The 16,099-nt window shown below is 42.1% G+C and overlaps 2 protein-coding genes across 26 annotated transcripts in view; one reads left to right on the top strand and one right to left on the bottom strand.

Annotated features, from left to right (window-relative positions):
* Positions 1–6,782, top strand: part of LRRFIP2 (LRR binding FLII interacting protein 2) — a 129,197-nt gene extending 122,415 nt beyond the window's left edge. For all 23 annotated transcript variants that reach the window (XM_050780315.1, XM_050780313.1, XM_050780311.1 and 20 more), the window contains 4 exons: positions 891–1,011; positions 4,613–4,692; positions 5,271–5,375; positions 5,822–6,782. In XM_050780315.1, the coding sequence (XP_050636272.1) occupies positions 891–1,011; positions 4,613–4,692; positions 5,271–5,375; positions 5,822–5,932 (417 nt within the window). In that variant the 3' untranslated portion in view covers positions 5,933–6,782. The remainder of the gene's footprint in view (positions 1–890; positions 1,012–4,612; positions 4,693–5,270; positions 5,376–5,821) is intronic.
* A 2,141-nt stretch (positions 6,783–8,923) lies between these two features.
* Positions 8,924–16,099, bottom strand: part of MLH1 (mutL homolog 1) — a 55,399-nt gene continuing 48,223 nt past the window's right edge. For 2 of the 3 annotated variants that reach the window (XM_050780283.1, XM_050780282.1), the window contains exons 16-19: positions 12,105–12,269; positions 11,195–11,287; positions 10,788–10,922; positions 8,924–9,292 (exon numbers count right to left, since the gene is read on the bottom strand). In XM_050780283.1, coding sequence (XP_050636240.1) covers positions 9,125–9,292; positions 10,788–10,922; positions 11,195–11,287; positions 12,105–12,269 — 561 coding nt within the window. In that variant the 3' untranslated portion in view covers positions 8,924–9,124. The remainder of the gene's footprint in view (positions 9,293–10,787; positions 10,923–11,194; positions 11,288–12,104; positions 12,270–16,099) is intronic. The other variant, XM_050780284.1, reaches the window with a different exon arrangement.

Here is a 16,099-nt window from a genome sequence, read left to right as displayed (position 1 = left end):
AGTCATCTCTATATATCTTCTTCTTATTATTATTATTGACAGAGTCTCACTGTGTCACCAAGCTGGAGTGCAGTGATGTGATCTCTGCTCACTGCAACCTCCACCTCCCGGGTTCAAGTGATTCTCCTGCCTCAGCCTCCCGAGTAGCTGGGACTAAAGGCATGAACCACTATGCCCAGCTAATTTTTGTATTTTTAGTAGAGATGGGGTTTCACCATGTTGGCCAGGATGGTCTCGAACTCTTGACCTCGTGATCCGCCCACCTTGGCTTCCCGAAGTGCTGGGATTACAGGCGTGAGCCACCACACCTGGCCCCAATTATTTTTATATACAGAAAATTTAACCTATGTCTAAAAGTAAACAACAAAAAACTGCTCATGGAATCTTCCATTTTAAGAAATAATCCCTTGAATATACCCTATCAATTAACTGTTTATAGTTTTGTTTTATTTTTTTAGAGATGAGGTCTCACTATGTTTCCCAGGTTGGTCTCGAACTCCTGGGCTCATGTGATCCTCATGCCTCAGCCTCCCAAGTAGCCGGATATATAGGTACATGCCACTGTGCCTGGCTGGAATTTTCCATTTTAAACAAAAGTAACAAAAAATACCCCAAAGATGTACTGTTCCATAAAGCAGACACAAATTTAAAATATGGCTATTTTTTACTGGGACACCTGGTCCTGGGGCTCGCTCTTTTCAATGTTTGTTCATAGCTTATCTTTAGCACCTAGGACAATGGGTGTCTCCTATTAGGCACTCAAGAAAATAGGTTTTGAATGAATGTGGCTGATATAAGGGTCTGCTTTGTTCTATGATGTGACCACAGAATAAGCATCGGCTTCATTTGAGAGACTGGATCTTGCTGATGAACCTTTATTTTCATTTCAGATTAGAAAACTGAAGCTTCAATTAGAGGAGGAACGACAGAAATGCTCCAGGAATGATGGCACAGTGGGTGACCTGGCAGGACTGCAGAATGGCTCAGACTTGCAGTTCATCGAAATGCAGAGTAGGTACCAGGGGACAGGTCAATCCCAGTCTGTATATAGACTGTCCCAGGGGTGGGTTTGTCAGCAGGTTGCTGGTGTCTTGTAGTACTTTTCTTTCTTTTCTTTTCTTTTTTTTTTGAGACGGGAGTCTTGCTCTGTCACCCAGGTTGGAGTGCAGTGGCACAATCTCGGTTCACTGCAGCCTCTGCCTCCTGGGTTCTAGTAATTCTCCTGCCTTAGCCTCTGGAGTAGCTGGGATTACAGGCACCTGCCACCTGGTGCCTGGCTCATTTTTTATGTTTTTAGCAGAGACAGAGTTTTGCCATATTTACCAGGCTGGTCTCAAACTCCTGGCCTCAGGTGATCCACCTTCCTCAGCTTCCCAGACTGCTGGGATTACAGGCGTAAGCCACCGCGCCTGGCCGTAATACGCTTTTCTTAAGAAGAGCTATGCTACAAAGATTGGTTAGTCCTTGGCTAGTCCAGAAAAACAGTCCTAGTCAGTAAGATAGCTGAATAGAAGCTCCACAAGCCTGTGTGCTTCAGGGGATGATGTTCCTTTCTGGGTAAAGTGATTTCTAGGAACTTTTTGCACATAGTGAAATGCCTTTTGACAACCTGGCACTGTCCTTTTCCATACCCACGTGTCATCTTTAAGCTCCCGTACAGCAAGCACCCTTCCCCATTAAAGTTTTTCCTCTGGAATTTATCTTGGATATTGGAGGAATCTATTTGGAACTACTTCACACTAAATTGCATAATTTCAGAATTTTCCTAGAAGTATTTTTGTTAATCCGAGTTTATTAGATGAAATTTAAAATAAGTCCACAAAATAAAGTCTATTCATTTTACCCAGATTATTCCGGTTTTTCTCACTTTCTACTTTTGACCTCATGATAAAATGATCACTGTAGTCACACTAATTCCCATAGTAGGAAGATTTCAGCAGGAATTTGTAGTTACCCTTTGTTAGTGATTATGTGTAATTCTGGGACAGAGGAGATTTGTATTTTTCCAGTAAGAATAGTGACTTTTCTGATAACTAGTATTAAAATCTTATTTATTCCATGGACTTTTCATCTAAACCTTCTGAGATGGGCTGCCAAGAAAAGACTTCCTGGGGCCAGGCGTGGTCACCCACGCCCATAATCCCAGCATTTGGAGAAGCCAAGGTGGTAGATTGCTTGAGCTCAGAAGTTTGAGACCAGCCCTGGGCAATGTGGTGAAAACCCGTCTCTTCAAAAAAAAGAAAATGCTTTCTGGATTAAGGCTTATTAATACTAACTTTTGATATTGGTATTATCTTTTCTGTTGGACATCAGTTAGGACACTTGTGACATTTCCTGGTGAATATTTTATTCAAGAATGTCATTTTGGTGTTGGGGGTAGATGAGAACAAGGACATGGGAAGAGGCAGGCTGACTAGTCAGGAAGCTACTACAATGGTGAGCCTGAACCAGTTCAGTGGCTGTCAGCAGTCTTAAAGAGAGGGTAGGGGATAGATCTGAGAGACTGTCCTGAAGCAGCAAATTTAAAAGGAAACAGATTTAGGGGGGAATGGGCTTGCATTAATGTGTGAATACTTCCTAGAGTAGGTAGGTGTTGTATAGCTGGTATTTGCAGAAGGTAAAGTACCCAGGGAGGAGGTGTAGAACCAAGTGAGCTTTGCAGGACTGTGGGAAAGCTGGCAAAGACAAAAGCAAGCAGCTCCCCTGGACCAGAAGACCAGGAGTGTAGCAACTCTCGGTTATGGACAATGCCTTGCCTATTATGTGAGTGTTTTGGAATGGGATTTCAAAACACACATGAAATTACTGAGATAAGAGACTTAAACTTTTGAAAACAGGAAGGGAAAGGTGGTTTGGAGAGTGAGAAGGAAGCAGTGTATTTGGATAATAGATTGCTGAGGATAACAATTTAAAAATAAGATCCTGAAGCTTGTTTTAGAGCTCAGAAATAGGAATACTTCTCTTTCACTACCAGATACGGCTTTTGGGGAGATGGTAACCCTGTTCCTTTTAAGGTGACAGTAATTGTCCAATTAGAAAAACCTCTCACCACTTTAGGAGGCTGAGGTGGGCAGATCACAAGGTCAGGAGATCGAGACCATCCTGGCTAACACGGTGAAACCCTGTCTCTACTAAAAATACAAAAAATTAGCCGGGCGTGGTGGCGAGCGCCTGTAGTCCCAGCTACTCGGGAGGCGAGGCAGGAGAATGGCGTGAACCCGGGAGACAGAGCTTGCAGTGAGCTGAGATCACGCCACTGCACTCCAGCCTGGGCAACAGAGCTATACTCCGTCTCAAAAAAAGAAAAAGAAAAAGAAAAACCTCTCACATTGAAGACTGTATAAGTAATTGTAACCTTGGTCATGTGGAAATGTAGCAAAGTTCTTAAGTTAGATAAACTGAATATTTCCTGTGGTATGTTAGATTTGGTTTATCTTTTGCAAATCTTAATACTCTAATCATGCCAGAGACTGATTTTTGTTAAACTTGGATTCTTGCAGGGATTTTAAAAGTCCCCTGGCATCATTTCTAAACTTTTCATTTTAAGTGAGTTACTTCCTAGGTCAGATGTTCATCTAATAACTTATAGCTCTACCCATAACACATTATCATGTTACTGAACAACATTTATTCCAACATATATGTATTTAGGCATACACTATGTGCAGAGCACTTGGCTAGGTACAGAGGTAGATTTAGGAAGGCCAAGACAGAGCCCCTCTCCTTCCTTACATATACGATGTTTAAAAAGCATGACAGATGTCATAAAAATGCCAATAAAATACAGCAAGGGAAGGAGTTATAATTAACTAAGGAGAGTCATGAAAGAGGTGAAAATTGAGATTGTCCTTGAAGGTTAAGACTTAAGTCAGAGGTGGGAGAAAAGGACCCTTACAGTATTGGATAGCAGAAGCAAAACCTGGGAGATGGGAAGGTATGGGGCCGAGTTCAGGGAATTAGAGGGCCCAGTACTATGGGCATGGAGGCTCCACAAGGTCACACATAAGGTTAGTAGGGGCTGCTGCTGAATTGGCAGGGCTCCTTTTGCAAGCCCTGCTCACATATATCATAGGGTAAAGAATGAATTTTCTTCTAACTCTTGCTGCAAGGGATACTGTAGTAACATATATGCTAGAGCATCTTGTAGTATATAGTCCAGAAGCTGGGCTGCTGAAGATGCTATGGTTGTTGTGTGTGCATTTGTATTTTGTAATTTTTGGGGGGGGGGGGCGCAGTGGAGTCTCACTGTGTCACCAGGCTGGAGTGCAGTGGTACGATCTGGGCTCACTGCAACCTCCGCCTCCCAGGTTCAAGCGATTCTCCTGCCTCAGCCTCCCGAGTAGCTGGGACTACAGGCCTGTGCCACCACACCCAGCTAATTTTTGTATTTTTAGTAGAGACAGGGTTTCACCATGTTGGCCACGATGGTCTCGATCTCGACCTCGTGATCTGCCCACCTTGGCCTCCCAAAATGCTGGGATTACAGGCGTGAGCCACCGCACCCAGCCCTGTATTTTGTAATCTTAAGATTGCATGGTCCTCTCTACTGCCTGATGGCTCATACTGTCATCTCTGACAGGTGAAGATAATTTATTGTCTTCTTCTGTTCTAGGAGATGCCAATAGACAAATTAGCGAATACAAATTTAAGCTTTCAAAAGCAGAACAGGATATAACCACCTTGGAGCAAAGTGTAAGTACTTCTATATGGTACCAAGTGATTTAAATGTCCCTCCTGCATCTAAGTGGCTAACAACCCCATGAGTGCCTGAGTTGCCTTTGCAGTTGGATCAATAATAGTTCTGTATTAAAATAGAAAAGCCAGCAGAGAGCACTTATTGGGGCATTTTAGCCTTCTGTTTTCTCTAAAAACATAGGAAACTATAGCTGTCATTGTTCTTTGTAGATATTTCAAGATAATTCAAGATCATCATTTGTAACAAAATCCCTTACACATTCCAAAAAGTCTAAGAACTTTTCCATTTAGTGAGTCTCCTCCTGTATTGCTTTGGCACTTAAACAATATGGTCATAATAAAACTTAGCATGGGAAATTGGCCCTAAAATGACTCTACAGCTGTAATCCTCTCTGGGGACATTTCTTGATTTATAAATAGCAATTGAGTTCTAAGAGGACTTATGACTCACCCTTAGGGGACTTGTTAGTGTTAGATTACTTCGCATTTATAATGACATTGTATTTCCATCTTGGCTACCAAAAGTGGTGACTTCTAGTGCCTAGTACTAGAGGCCTATGTTCTCATACTTACAGATTAGCCGGCTTGAGGGACAGGTTCTGAGATATAAAACTGCTGCTGAGAATGCTGAGAAAGTTGAAGATGAACTGAAAGCAGAAAAAAGGAAGCTACAACGAGAGGTACTACTTTTAATATGCTTCTTGGAGAACACATTCCTAAAAAGAAAAAATCTTTTGGAAATAAATTCTTAGCTGTGTAAGAAATGTGATACTTAAGGAAACAGCAGGGCAGTCACTTAACTAATTTGTGTTGGTTTTTGACCTGCATAGTGACTGCCATTTACTTTTATGTTTTGGTCAATTAGATAATAAGTAAAAAGATAGTTTTTATTTCTGCTTCAGATCAGGTCTATTTCTCCAACTTCTATATATCCTTTCTGTGATTAAAACAAACAAACAATCCTCAGTATCATCATTTAACACCTCTGACAGAAAAAATGAGGCTGTGGGTCCTGCGCAAGGCCATCACAATTAGCAGTGCTTTCATTTCCCAGGAAGTTGAAAATAGAGTAGCACTGGATGTTGTTTCTGACCACATGTAGTGACTGCACTCTCCCTGTCTCCAGTTACGAACAGCACTGGACAAGATTGAGGAGATGGAGATGACCAACAGCCACCTGGCCAAGCGGCTGGAGAAGATGAAGGCCAACAGGACAGCACTTTTGGCCCAGCAGTAGGAAAACCACCCTTCAACCTGGGTGATGCTCCTTGGGGCCCTACCTAGAGGGACTGACTTTTGTCCATTGACACAAACCCCTTTTAGTACTGTTTTGAGTTTTGTCATTAAAACAGCCACGTTTGTATTTTATAATTTATGAGAGAATGAAGCCAGTTTGAATCTTCATGAATGAACACTTTGGATTTTGTTGTAGTTTGATTCTAGGCTAGAACCAGTCCATGCTGTTTTTATTTTTTATCTCCGTAATTGTAGAATCATGTTTACTCAACATTTTTCCCCAGCTGCCTCAGTAACTGGGCACTCGGAGGCCTTGGCACGGGTTCTGGAGGACAGACAGCAATTCTATGAGTGCTCACTGAGATACTTGCTGGAGACCTCAGAAAACACAAGTGCCTTCTCCACGGTGCAATTCAGACTTCAGTGATCTCCAGTGGTCAAAAGACTAAATTTACCCTTAATATCAGATGACATTTGTATTTTAGTGAAGAAACAAGTTCTTGGGTGGGGAATCTATGTTTCACTCAAATTTATATGTTTGGAGGAAAAAAGCCTTTTTTTTGTAAAATATTTAAATTTATATAAGAAAATGTTAGAAAAAAATATGGGGGAGTGTATATAAAACTCGCTTTATTGCATGGGGCAGGGGAAGTCCAGGCCTAATACTCTTAAAGTTTAAGAGTTGGGTCCTTTTTTCTTCAATACAACTGTGCTGTACCTTGTAAAGTATTTTATCTGCTGCTTATTTGTGGAATGAAACCTCAAACAAACCCAAAGGGGGAGGGTAGGGCAGGGTGGGCAGATCAGAAATCTGCCTGCAGATTCTATTAAATACACCCTTTTGCCAACCACAATTGGCTACTGACATGTTCATTTTGTTACAGGAGACTTTAAAACAAATCATGGCAACCACATCCCTCTTCTTTTGTCTCCTTCTCGAGGAAAAACAATCTGGAATGTAGAACTTTTAAAGACTTTAGTTTCATCTTTAGAGGTACCCTGTCCAAGAGGTTTTTTAAAATCATGAAGTGCAATTACTTTGCAGAATTTATGCTTCTCTTTTGCTCTTAGTACCCAGGTGGTTTTATTGAAATGATTATTGTATCTTTAAAATGCTTACATAGAAAATATATTGGGGAAAATCTAGTGACTAAAGGCACATAAGATAATAAAAGTAGACTTTAAAAAGGTAATTCAAAAGTGAATAAAATCTCTAATATTTGTTCCTTTTTTAATTAGCCATTTAAAAAATATGGATACCAATCTCCTGAACTGAGATGATTTTCTATAAATTTTCTTTTTTTTTTTTGAGACAGAGTCTCACTTAGTCACCCAGGCTGGAGTGCAGTGGCACGATCTCGGCTCACTGCAACCTCTGCCTCCCAGGTTGAAGTGATTCTCCTGCCTCAGCTTCCTGAGTAGCTGGGACTACAGGTGTGCACCACTACGCCCGACTAATTTTTGTATTTGTAGTAGGGACGGGGTTTTGCCATGTTGGCCAGGCTGGTCTTGAACTTCTGACTTCAAGTGATCCGCCTGCCTCGACCTCCCAAAGTGCTGGGATTACAGGCGTGGGCCACTGTGCCTGGCCTCTTTTTTTTTTTTTTGAGAGACAGTCTCGTGCTGTCACCCCTGCTGGAGTGTAGTGGCATGATCTTGGCTCACTGCAACCTCTGCCTTCCGGGTTCAAGCTTGATTCTCCTGCCTCAGCCTCCCAAGTAGGTGGGATTACAGGTGCCCACCACCACACCCTGCTAATTTTTGTATTTTTATTAGAGATAGGGTTTCACCATGTTGCCCAGGCTGGTCTTGAACTCCTGACCACAAGTGATCTGCCTGCCTCAGCCTCCCAAAGTATTGGGATTATAGGCATGAGCCATTGTGCCTCAGCCTATACATTTTCAGTAGCAAGTTGTGTGGTTGGGGGTGGGTGGAAAGGTGTTCTAAAGTGCAGGTTTATTCTAGAACTCCATCCCAGCTAGAACCAACATACTGTGTGGCCCAGCTCTTGAAGCTCAGAAAACCCCCTATTCCTCTCCACTAAAGGTCACTCAGCCTGTGCCCCACCTGGGCTCATGGAACCTCACTTCTGAGATGTCCTGGTCTACTTTGTGGAGTTCTTACTGTTCAAAACTGACCTTGCCTATTTTGTGGCACAATAAATATATGTGTAACATTCTGTCGTCCTAGTCTTTCCAAGTGAAATTGCTCCATTTCTTCATAAGATGAGAGTAGTCTGTTCTTTATCACTGAACTTTCTTCACTGAGTCTTGGAATCTGGATTTTACCTTAAAACCATAGACATTCTTCCTTCCCGAGCTGAATGCTCCATTTCTCTAAATGTAGGCTAATATTTATTAAGGAAGCTTATTTCGTCACTCACAGTTTAAGTTTATATTTTTACATCATCCTTCAAAAAAGATTACCTAGAAACTTCTTTATCTTAAGCTATTAGTACTCACAGTCATTAACAAAGTGGGCTAACTTAAAAATTCATACTTTTGCCGGCCGTGGTGGCTCATGCCTGTAATCTCAGCACTTTGGGAGGCCAAGGCAGGAGGATCGCCTGAGGTCAGGAGTTCGAGACCAGCTTGGCCAGCATAGTGAAATTAGCCAGGCGTGGTGGCAGGTGCCTGTAATCCCAGCTACTTGGGAAGCTGAGGCAGGAGAATTGCTTGAATCTGGGAAGCAGAGGTTGCAGTGAGCCAAGATCATGCCACCGCACTCCAGCCTGGGCAACAGAGCAAGACTCAGTCTCAAAAAAAAAAAAAAGAAAAAACCCTAAAAACCAAAAACTCATTATAGATGAAGTAAGGACTATTTTCTTTCTTCAAGTTTTTTTCCTTAATAATTAGCTTTGGTTACTGAAGACACTAGATGATCAAATCCAGCCTTCTCCATGGTCAGCGCCGTCAGAGCCTGCGACATGTTCATGAGCTCTTTTTGGCCTCTGAACTGACACAATATATAAATAATAAAATTAAATAAGAAATTATGTTAGGATACATCTGACTATTTATTTATAATTAATCCACCATGTATAAAGGAATGCTACCAGCTAGAAGGCAAGTGTAAGTCTTAAGTGCTACCAACACTTACGTTGGTACACTTTGTATACCACACTTTGATACAACACTTTGTATCGGAATACAGAGAAAGAACAACACATCCCACAGTGCATAAATGACCATATTTAACACCTCTCAAAGACTTTGTATAGATCAGGCAGGTTAGCAAGTTGCAGGATATTTCCATCTTCTGTGAAATGTTTAGGAGGCAGAATGTGTGAGCGCAAGGCTTTATAAACAATGTGTTCCACAGTCCACTTCCAGGAGTTTGGAATGGAGCCAGGCACTTCACTCTGGAAAACACATTAGATGTCATAAGCCTCCCTGTTTGCATCCCAACATATACTGGTATCCTGGCTGATGGGATGTGCACTGAGCCTGGAAAGACTTGGTGTTATCTAGGGCTTTTGAAGTGGATCTTGTGCACCAGCCTCTCAGGGATACCACAGGCCTGAACACAAGAGGATTTTTTTTTGTTGTTTATTTATTTAGAGACAAGGTCTTGCTCTGTCACCCAGGCTGGAGGGCAGTGGCGTGATCATAGCTCAATACAGCCTCAAACTCCAGGGCTTAAGCCATCTTCCCACCTCAGCCTCCTAAAATGCTGGGATTACAGGTGTGAGCCACTGTGTCCAGCCAACATGAGGTTTTTAAGGGGGGAAAAGAAGCCACCGCTCTGTGGGACTGTCTCCTGTGGAACCTTTGTTTTCATTCAGGGAGAAAATGGTTTTATTGTAGCAGGAGCTAACATCATGTCTGATCCTGACTGATATTTGGATGGCAACCGTAGGAAGTACCTAACTTACCATTAAAATCGGGTCTGAAAATAGTTCTAATCCCCAGGGGAGGAATGAAAATATTAATGAGGATTACTTTGCCTCATTATTCCTCTCCTTCTTGTAAGCCTTAGCTGTCTCATTTGTAAGAAAATGTTCTTTCTCAACTGTCCTTCCTTTGCCTGAGGTAAAATTTCCAATCAAATGAGATAGTTTCCACACATCAAATGAGATAGTTTCCACAGAGTTTGGTAAGTGTGTTGCCTTCTCCACTGGAGTGAGAAACTCCCTAGAGGCTTTGGCCAACAGGACTAAATCTCTGCCCTCCCACCTACAGACTTGGAATCCTTGAGCATGCCCGAGCGGCCTTCAGCCTCCTCATCTGAAACTGGCTCACACTGCTTAGGAGATGACTGTGGCCAATCAGGGGTCATACTCTGATTAAAGTGGGCTACCCTTTGATTCTTAGAATATTTCAACTCTCCCCTCCAACCTCCCCCCAAATATATGTTGATTTTAAAAGCATTATCATCTGACTGGGAAAAGTGACAATGAAACATTAGGAATCCAGGCACCCTTTTTGTGTCAAGTTGACCTGTAAGAGGAGTTATAGAGCCTTGTTTTCCTGGCAGGGCAGTGGTTGGATAAAGAGCAAGGCAAAAAGCTAAGAGATACAGGGGCAACTGACCCAGAATCTGAAGACTGGCTACACACTTCAGAGCCAACAGTGGGAGTATATGGACTCTCCAGCCTTAGACAATCTAACTCAACCTCCTATTTCTCACTGTGATGGCTTGTGCTTTCACATTTGACAATTTCTGAGGTCACTCTGGAGGTATGTTCTACATCAGCAGATGGAAGTAAAACTCATGAATAAAAGCTGACTATTGTGTTTGAACCTTGTTGGGTACAAAGAAATCCCAAAATTTTAGAGATGGGCAGGTTTCATTTCCTAAAGATTGTATGAGGGCCTGTCCTAGTCCTTGGGTGCCAATGTGCATCACCACTGTACCTGCTGGCCTGAGAGGGTTGACTCCTCAGATATGTACTGCTTCCGGATGGAGTAGAACATAGCACATTCTTTACTGAGGCTTTCAAAACATTCCTTTTCTTCGTCCCAATTCACCTGGTCCAAAGAATTCAATACCTCAAAATAGGTATGAATTTAAACATTTTCATTCTAAATGGAGATCACAGACTACTTAAAGCTAAAAAACTAAATATGACATTTTAGGCATTAAAACTATAAATGAGACTGCTGAATATTGCTGGGGATGAATATTAGTGAGGATGAGAGCAGGCCTTCAGCTGTCCCACCCTTATCATCTTTATCATTCCATATCAAAGGGTGGTCATGTGTCCTTTCCCTCCAGCACACATGCACGTACCGAAATGCTTAGTATCTGCTTGATCACTGACCTCAGTGGCTAGTCGAAGAATGAAGATAGGCAGTCCCTCCAAAGGGGGCACATAGTTGTCAATCAGAAGGGGTAATCCAATCAGGTTCCCTTCCTGCTTGCAGGAAAAAGACAGGACAAGGGAACAAGAAATAACGCTGTCATAGTTTAAACAAATCCCATTTCTCCAGTGCTTTCCCAGGCCTTGTCCTCCTCTCTGCCACTCTGGGTGACCATGTTACTTGATTGGGCTGGGCACTTGGGGCAGACCTACACACTTAAACAGTTTTTCATCCTGACACACAGCACAGCAGAACAACCTTTTCTTTGGATCTGTTCATGATCCAAAGAACACATCAAGATGGAGAGCCCCAAAGATCAAGGAGTAAGAAGAAATGGGAGCAAATGGCATAATCTCATTTACAATGGCCTGCAGGGATTTGACTCTCCATGTCTGGGTCCTTCACCCTGGGAACAGAAGTAGGCATGAATAGATAATAGTACAGTTATGTAACCTAGAAATGCAAATAGGGAATGGAGAGGATGTCACATATGTCACTTGCTGCTTCTGAGGGAAGGCCTAGTCCTGATCTTGGAACTTTTTTTTTTTGAGACGCAGTCTTGCTCTGTCGCCTAGGCTGGAGTGCAGTGGTGCAATCCCGGCTCACTGCAACTTCTGCCTCCTGGGTTTAAGTGATTCTCCTGCCTCAGCCTCCCAAGCAGCTTGGATGCCACCACGCCCGGCTAATTTTTCTATTTTTTTAGTAGAGATGGGGTTTCACCATGTTGGCCAGCTGGTATTGAACTCCTAACCCCAAGTCATCTGCCCACCTCAGCCTCCCAAAGTGCTGGGATTACAGGCATGAGCCACCGTGCCTGGCTGGAAATTTTATTTGAAGAATACAACAGAAGTATAAGAATGGCTGTCATACCTCATCAATTTCCAAAGAGAAATAGTCTGCAAGCATCTCGGCCTTCTTCTTCAGAAACTCAACAATGTATTCAGCAAGTCCTTCTTTGGGACCATCTTCCTCTGTCCAGCCACTCTCTGGACTATCTAAGGCAAGCATGGCGAGGTCAAAGAGTGGTGCTGGCTCCTAGGAAGAAACAAGAACATGAAGGAGCAAGCTTTAACGGGGTATCCAAATGAAGCCTGAATTCCCACAAATCCACTATCAGAATAGCAGGTGAGAAACCACAAATGTAACACTCATCCCCCATATACCCCAAAGGAAGTGCCTGAACAATCCACAACAAAACCCCTTTCCTCCTCTTCGTCAATGGCCATTTCAACAGAGAAGATACGACAGATGAAAAGCCTGCTGAACGGATGGGAAGGGTGAAGTCCTGGGGAGGTACTTTCCTTCTGTGTAGCCTTAAGGACTCAACTTTCATATTTCTAGAAAACCACGAGGCAGATCATTTCTTTCTACTGCCTCATAACTAAAGTGCGGGGGTGAGGATGGAGAGTAAGTTAAATTGAATGACATTTCAGGTCAATCATCTAATGCAGAAACAAAGGGAAAACTATGCTTAAAAATAAGATGCCTAGGTTATCTTCCATTTCTCCCCTTCTGATGTTGTTATGTTGTTACTCATACTTTTACATATGTTATAAACCCACAGGACATTATTTTTTCATAATAGAAGAGTCCATTATCAAAAGGATTTAACAATCCTAAATGTTTATGTACCCTACCCAGTAACAGAGCTTTAAAATATACAGGCTGGGCGCGGTGGCTCATGCTTGTAATCCTAGCACTTTGGGAAGCCAAGGCAGGTGGATCACGAGGTCAGATTGAGACCATCCTGGCTAACACGGTGAAACCCTGTCTCTACTAAAAACACAAAAAATTAGCCGGGCGTAGTGGCAGGCACCTGTAGTCCCAGCTATTCAGGAGGCTGAGGCAGAAAAATGGCGTGAACCCGGGAGGCGGAGCTTGCAGTGAGCCAAGATTGTGCCACTGCACTCCAGCCTGGGTGACAGAGTGAGACTCCATCTCAGAAAAAAAAAAAATTTTATATATATATGTGCGTGTGTGTGTGTGTGTGTGTGTATGTAAATGAAGGCAAAAACTAAGAGAACTGCAAAGAGAACAGACAAATCATAATTATAGTTGGAAGTTTCAATACCCCTTTCTCAATAATAGAACAGGCAGAAAATCAGGAAAGACATAGGAGATTTGGGCATCACTATCAACTTGATATACTTAGAACATTCGACTCAACGAGATCAGAATACCAATTCTTTTCAAATACATATGGAACATTTACCAACACAGACCATATTCTGGGCCATAAAAAAAGTTTCATTAAGTGTAAAAAAAAAAGGCAAGTATGTTCTTTGACCAAGATGGAAATAAATTAGAAATCAGTACCATATTTTTTAAAAAATCCTCAAGAAATTGGAAACTAAATAACACGGTTCTAAATAACCTGTGGGTCGAAGAAATCGAAAGGGAAATTAGAAGGTATTTTGAACTGAATGAAAACGAAAACAAACTATCAAAATTTGTGGGATGCTGTTAAAGCAGTGCTTAAGAGAAATTTGTAGCACTTAACACCTGTATTAGAAAAGAAGGTAGGTCTCAAATCCGCGACCTCAGCTTCTACCCTAAGAAATATGAAACAGGCTGGCCGCAGTGGCTCACACCTGTAATCCCAGCACTTTGGGAGGCTGAGGCGGGTGGATCACCTGAGGTCAGGAGTTCGAGACCAGCCTGGACAACATGGAGGAAACATCTCTACTAAAAATACAAAAATTAGCTGGGTGTGGTATACTTACCAACTCATTCTATGAGGCCAGCATTACCCTGATACCAAAACCAAAGACTAAAAGAAAACTATAAACTAGTAACATTCATGAGCACAGATAAAATAATTACAATAAAAATTTTAGCAAATCAAATCCCATAATATATAAAAAGGATTGTATATTATAACCAAGCAGGGTTCATCCCAGGAATGCAAAGATTGGTTTAACATACGAAAATTAATCAATGTAAGTCACTATATTAACAAACTATAAAAGAAAAATCTTATGATTATCTCAGTAGATGCAAAAAAAAAAAGCGTTTGAAAAAAATTCAACATCCAATCCTAAATAAAGTCTCTAGCAAATAAGGAACAGAGGGAAGTTTCTCAACCTCATAATGGGCATCTACAAAAAACCTATCTATGGCTAAGAGCATACTTAATGGTAAAAGACTTTCCCCGTAAGATCAGGAACAAGAGAAGGATTTCCAGTCTTACCACTTCGTTTTTCCTATCTTTTTTTTTTTTTTTTTTTTTGAGACAGGGTCTCGCTGTGTTGCCCAGGCTGGAGTGTAGTGGTGCATTCTCAGCTCACTGCAACCTCTGCCTCTTGTGTTCAAGCATTTCTCATGCCTCAGCCACCCAAGTAGCTGGGATTACAGACGTGGACTGCCATGCCCAACTGTATTTTGTATTTTTAGTAGAGACAGAGTTTCACCATGTTGGCCAGGCTGATCTCAAACTCCTGGCCTCAAGTAACCTGCCCACCACAGCCTCCCAAAGTGCTAGGATTAGAGGCATAAGCCACCATGCCCAGCCCATTATTACCACTTCTATTCAACATTGTATTGGAGACTCTAGTCAGTGCAGTCGGACAAGAGAAAGAAAAGGCAGCTGGGCACAGTAGTTCATGCCTGTAATCCCAGCACCTTGGGAGGCCGAGACGGGCAGATTACCTGAGGTCAGGACTTCAAGACCAGCCCGGCCACATGGTGAAACCCCGTCTCTACTAAAAATACAAAAAAAATTAGCTGGGCGTGGTGGTGGGCGCCTGTAATCCCAGCTACTCAGGAGGCTGAGGCAGGAGAATCACCTGAACCCGGGAAGTGGAGGTTGCAGTGAACCGAGATCCAGCCACTGCACTCCAGCCAGGACGACGAGCAAAACTCCATCTTAAAAAAAAAAAAAGAAAGAAAGAAAAGAAAAGAAATAAAAGGCATTCAGATTGCATAGGAAGAAGTAAAAGTTTCTTTATTCTCAGAAGACATGTTCATATATAGAAAATCTGATAGAATCTACAAAAAATCTGTTAGAACTAATAAGTGAGTTGAACAAGGTTGCAAGATACAGCATCAATGTACAAAACTATATGTATTTCTATATACTAGCAAATAAACAATAGGAAATCGAAGTTTTTTTGGCTGGGTGAAGTAACTCATGCCTATAGTCCTAGCACTCTGGGAGGCTGAGACAAAAGGATCACTTGAGGCCATGAGTTTGAGATTAGCCTTGGTAACACAAGACTCCCGTTTCTATGAAAAAAAAATTTTTTTTTAATTAGCCAGGTGTGGTGGTACGCACTTGTATTCCTAGCTACTTGAGCCTAGGAGTTCAAAGCTTCAGTGACCTATGATCACGCCACTGCACTCCAGCCTAGGCAAGAGTGAGACCCCTGTCTCTTAAAAAAAAAAAAAAAAAAAAAAAAATTTGAGGCCAGGCGCAGTGGCTCACACCTGTAATCCCAGCACTTTGGGAAGCCAAGGTGGGCAGATCACCTGAGGTCAGGAGTTCAAGACCAGCCTGGCCAACATGGTGAAACCCCATCTCTACTAAAAATAATTTAAAAAATTAGCCAGGCATGGTGGCAGATGTCTGTAATCCCAGCTATTTGGGAGGCTGAGGCAGTTTGCGAATCACTTGAACCCAGAGGGTGGAGGTTGCAGTGAGCCAAGATTTTGCCACTGCACTCCAACCTGGGCGACACAGCAAGACTCTGTCTCAAAAAAGAAAAGAAAAAATTTTTGAAAAACACCATTTAGCATTTAAAAATGTGAAATACTAAGGGATTTATCTAACAAAAGTTTTTCACCCTAAATTGATCTAGATTCAACATAATCCCTATCAAAATCTCAGCAGGCTTTTTTATAGAGTATATCACATGAAAAAAGAAGAT

The sequence above is a fragment of the Macaca thibetana genome, chromosome 2 (assembly GCF_024542745.1).
Source record: "Macaca thibetana thibetana isolate TM-01 chromosome 2, ASM2454274v1, whole genome shotgun sequence".
In the NCBI taxonomy this organism is placed as follows: domain Eukaryota; kingdom Metazoa; phylum Chordata; class Mammalia; order Primates; family Cercopithecidae; genus Macaca; species Macaca thibetana.
The sequence above is the reverse complement of the archived record's forward strand: the minus strand, read 5'-3'. Positions and strand labels throughout refer to the sequence as shown.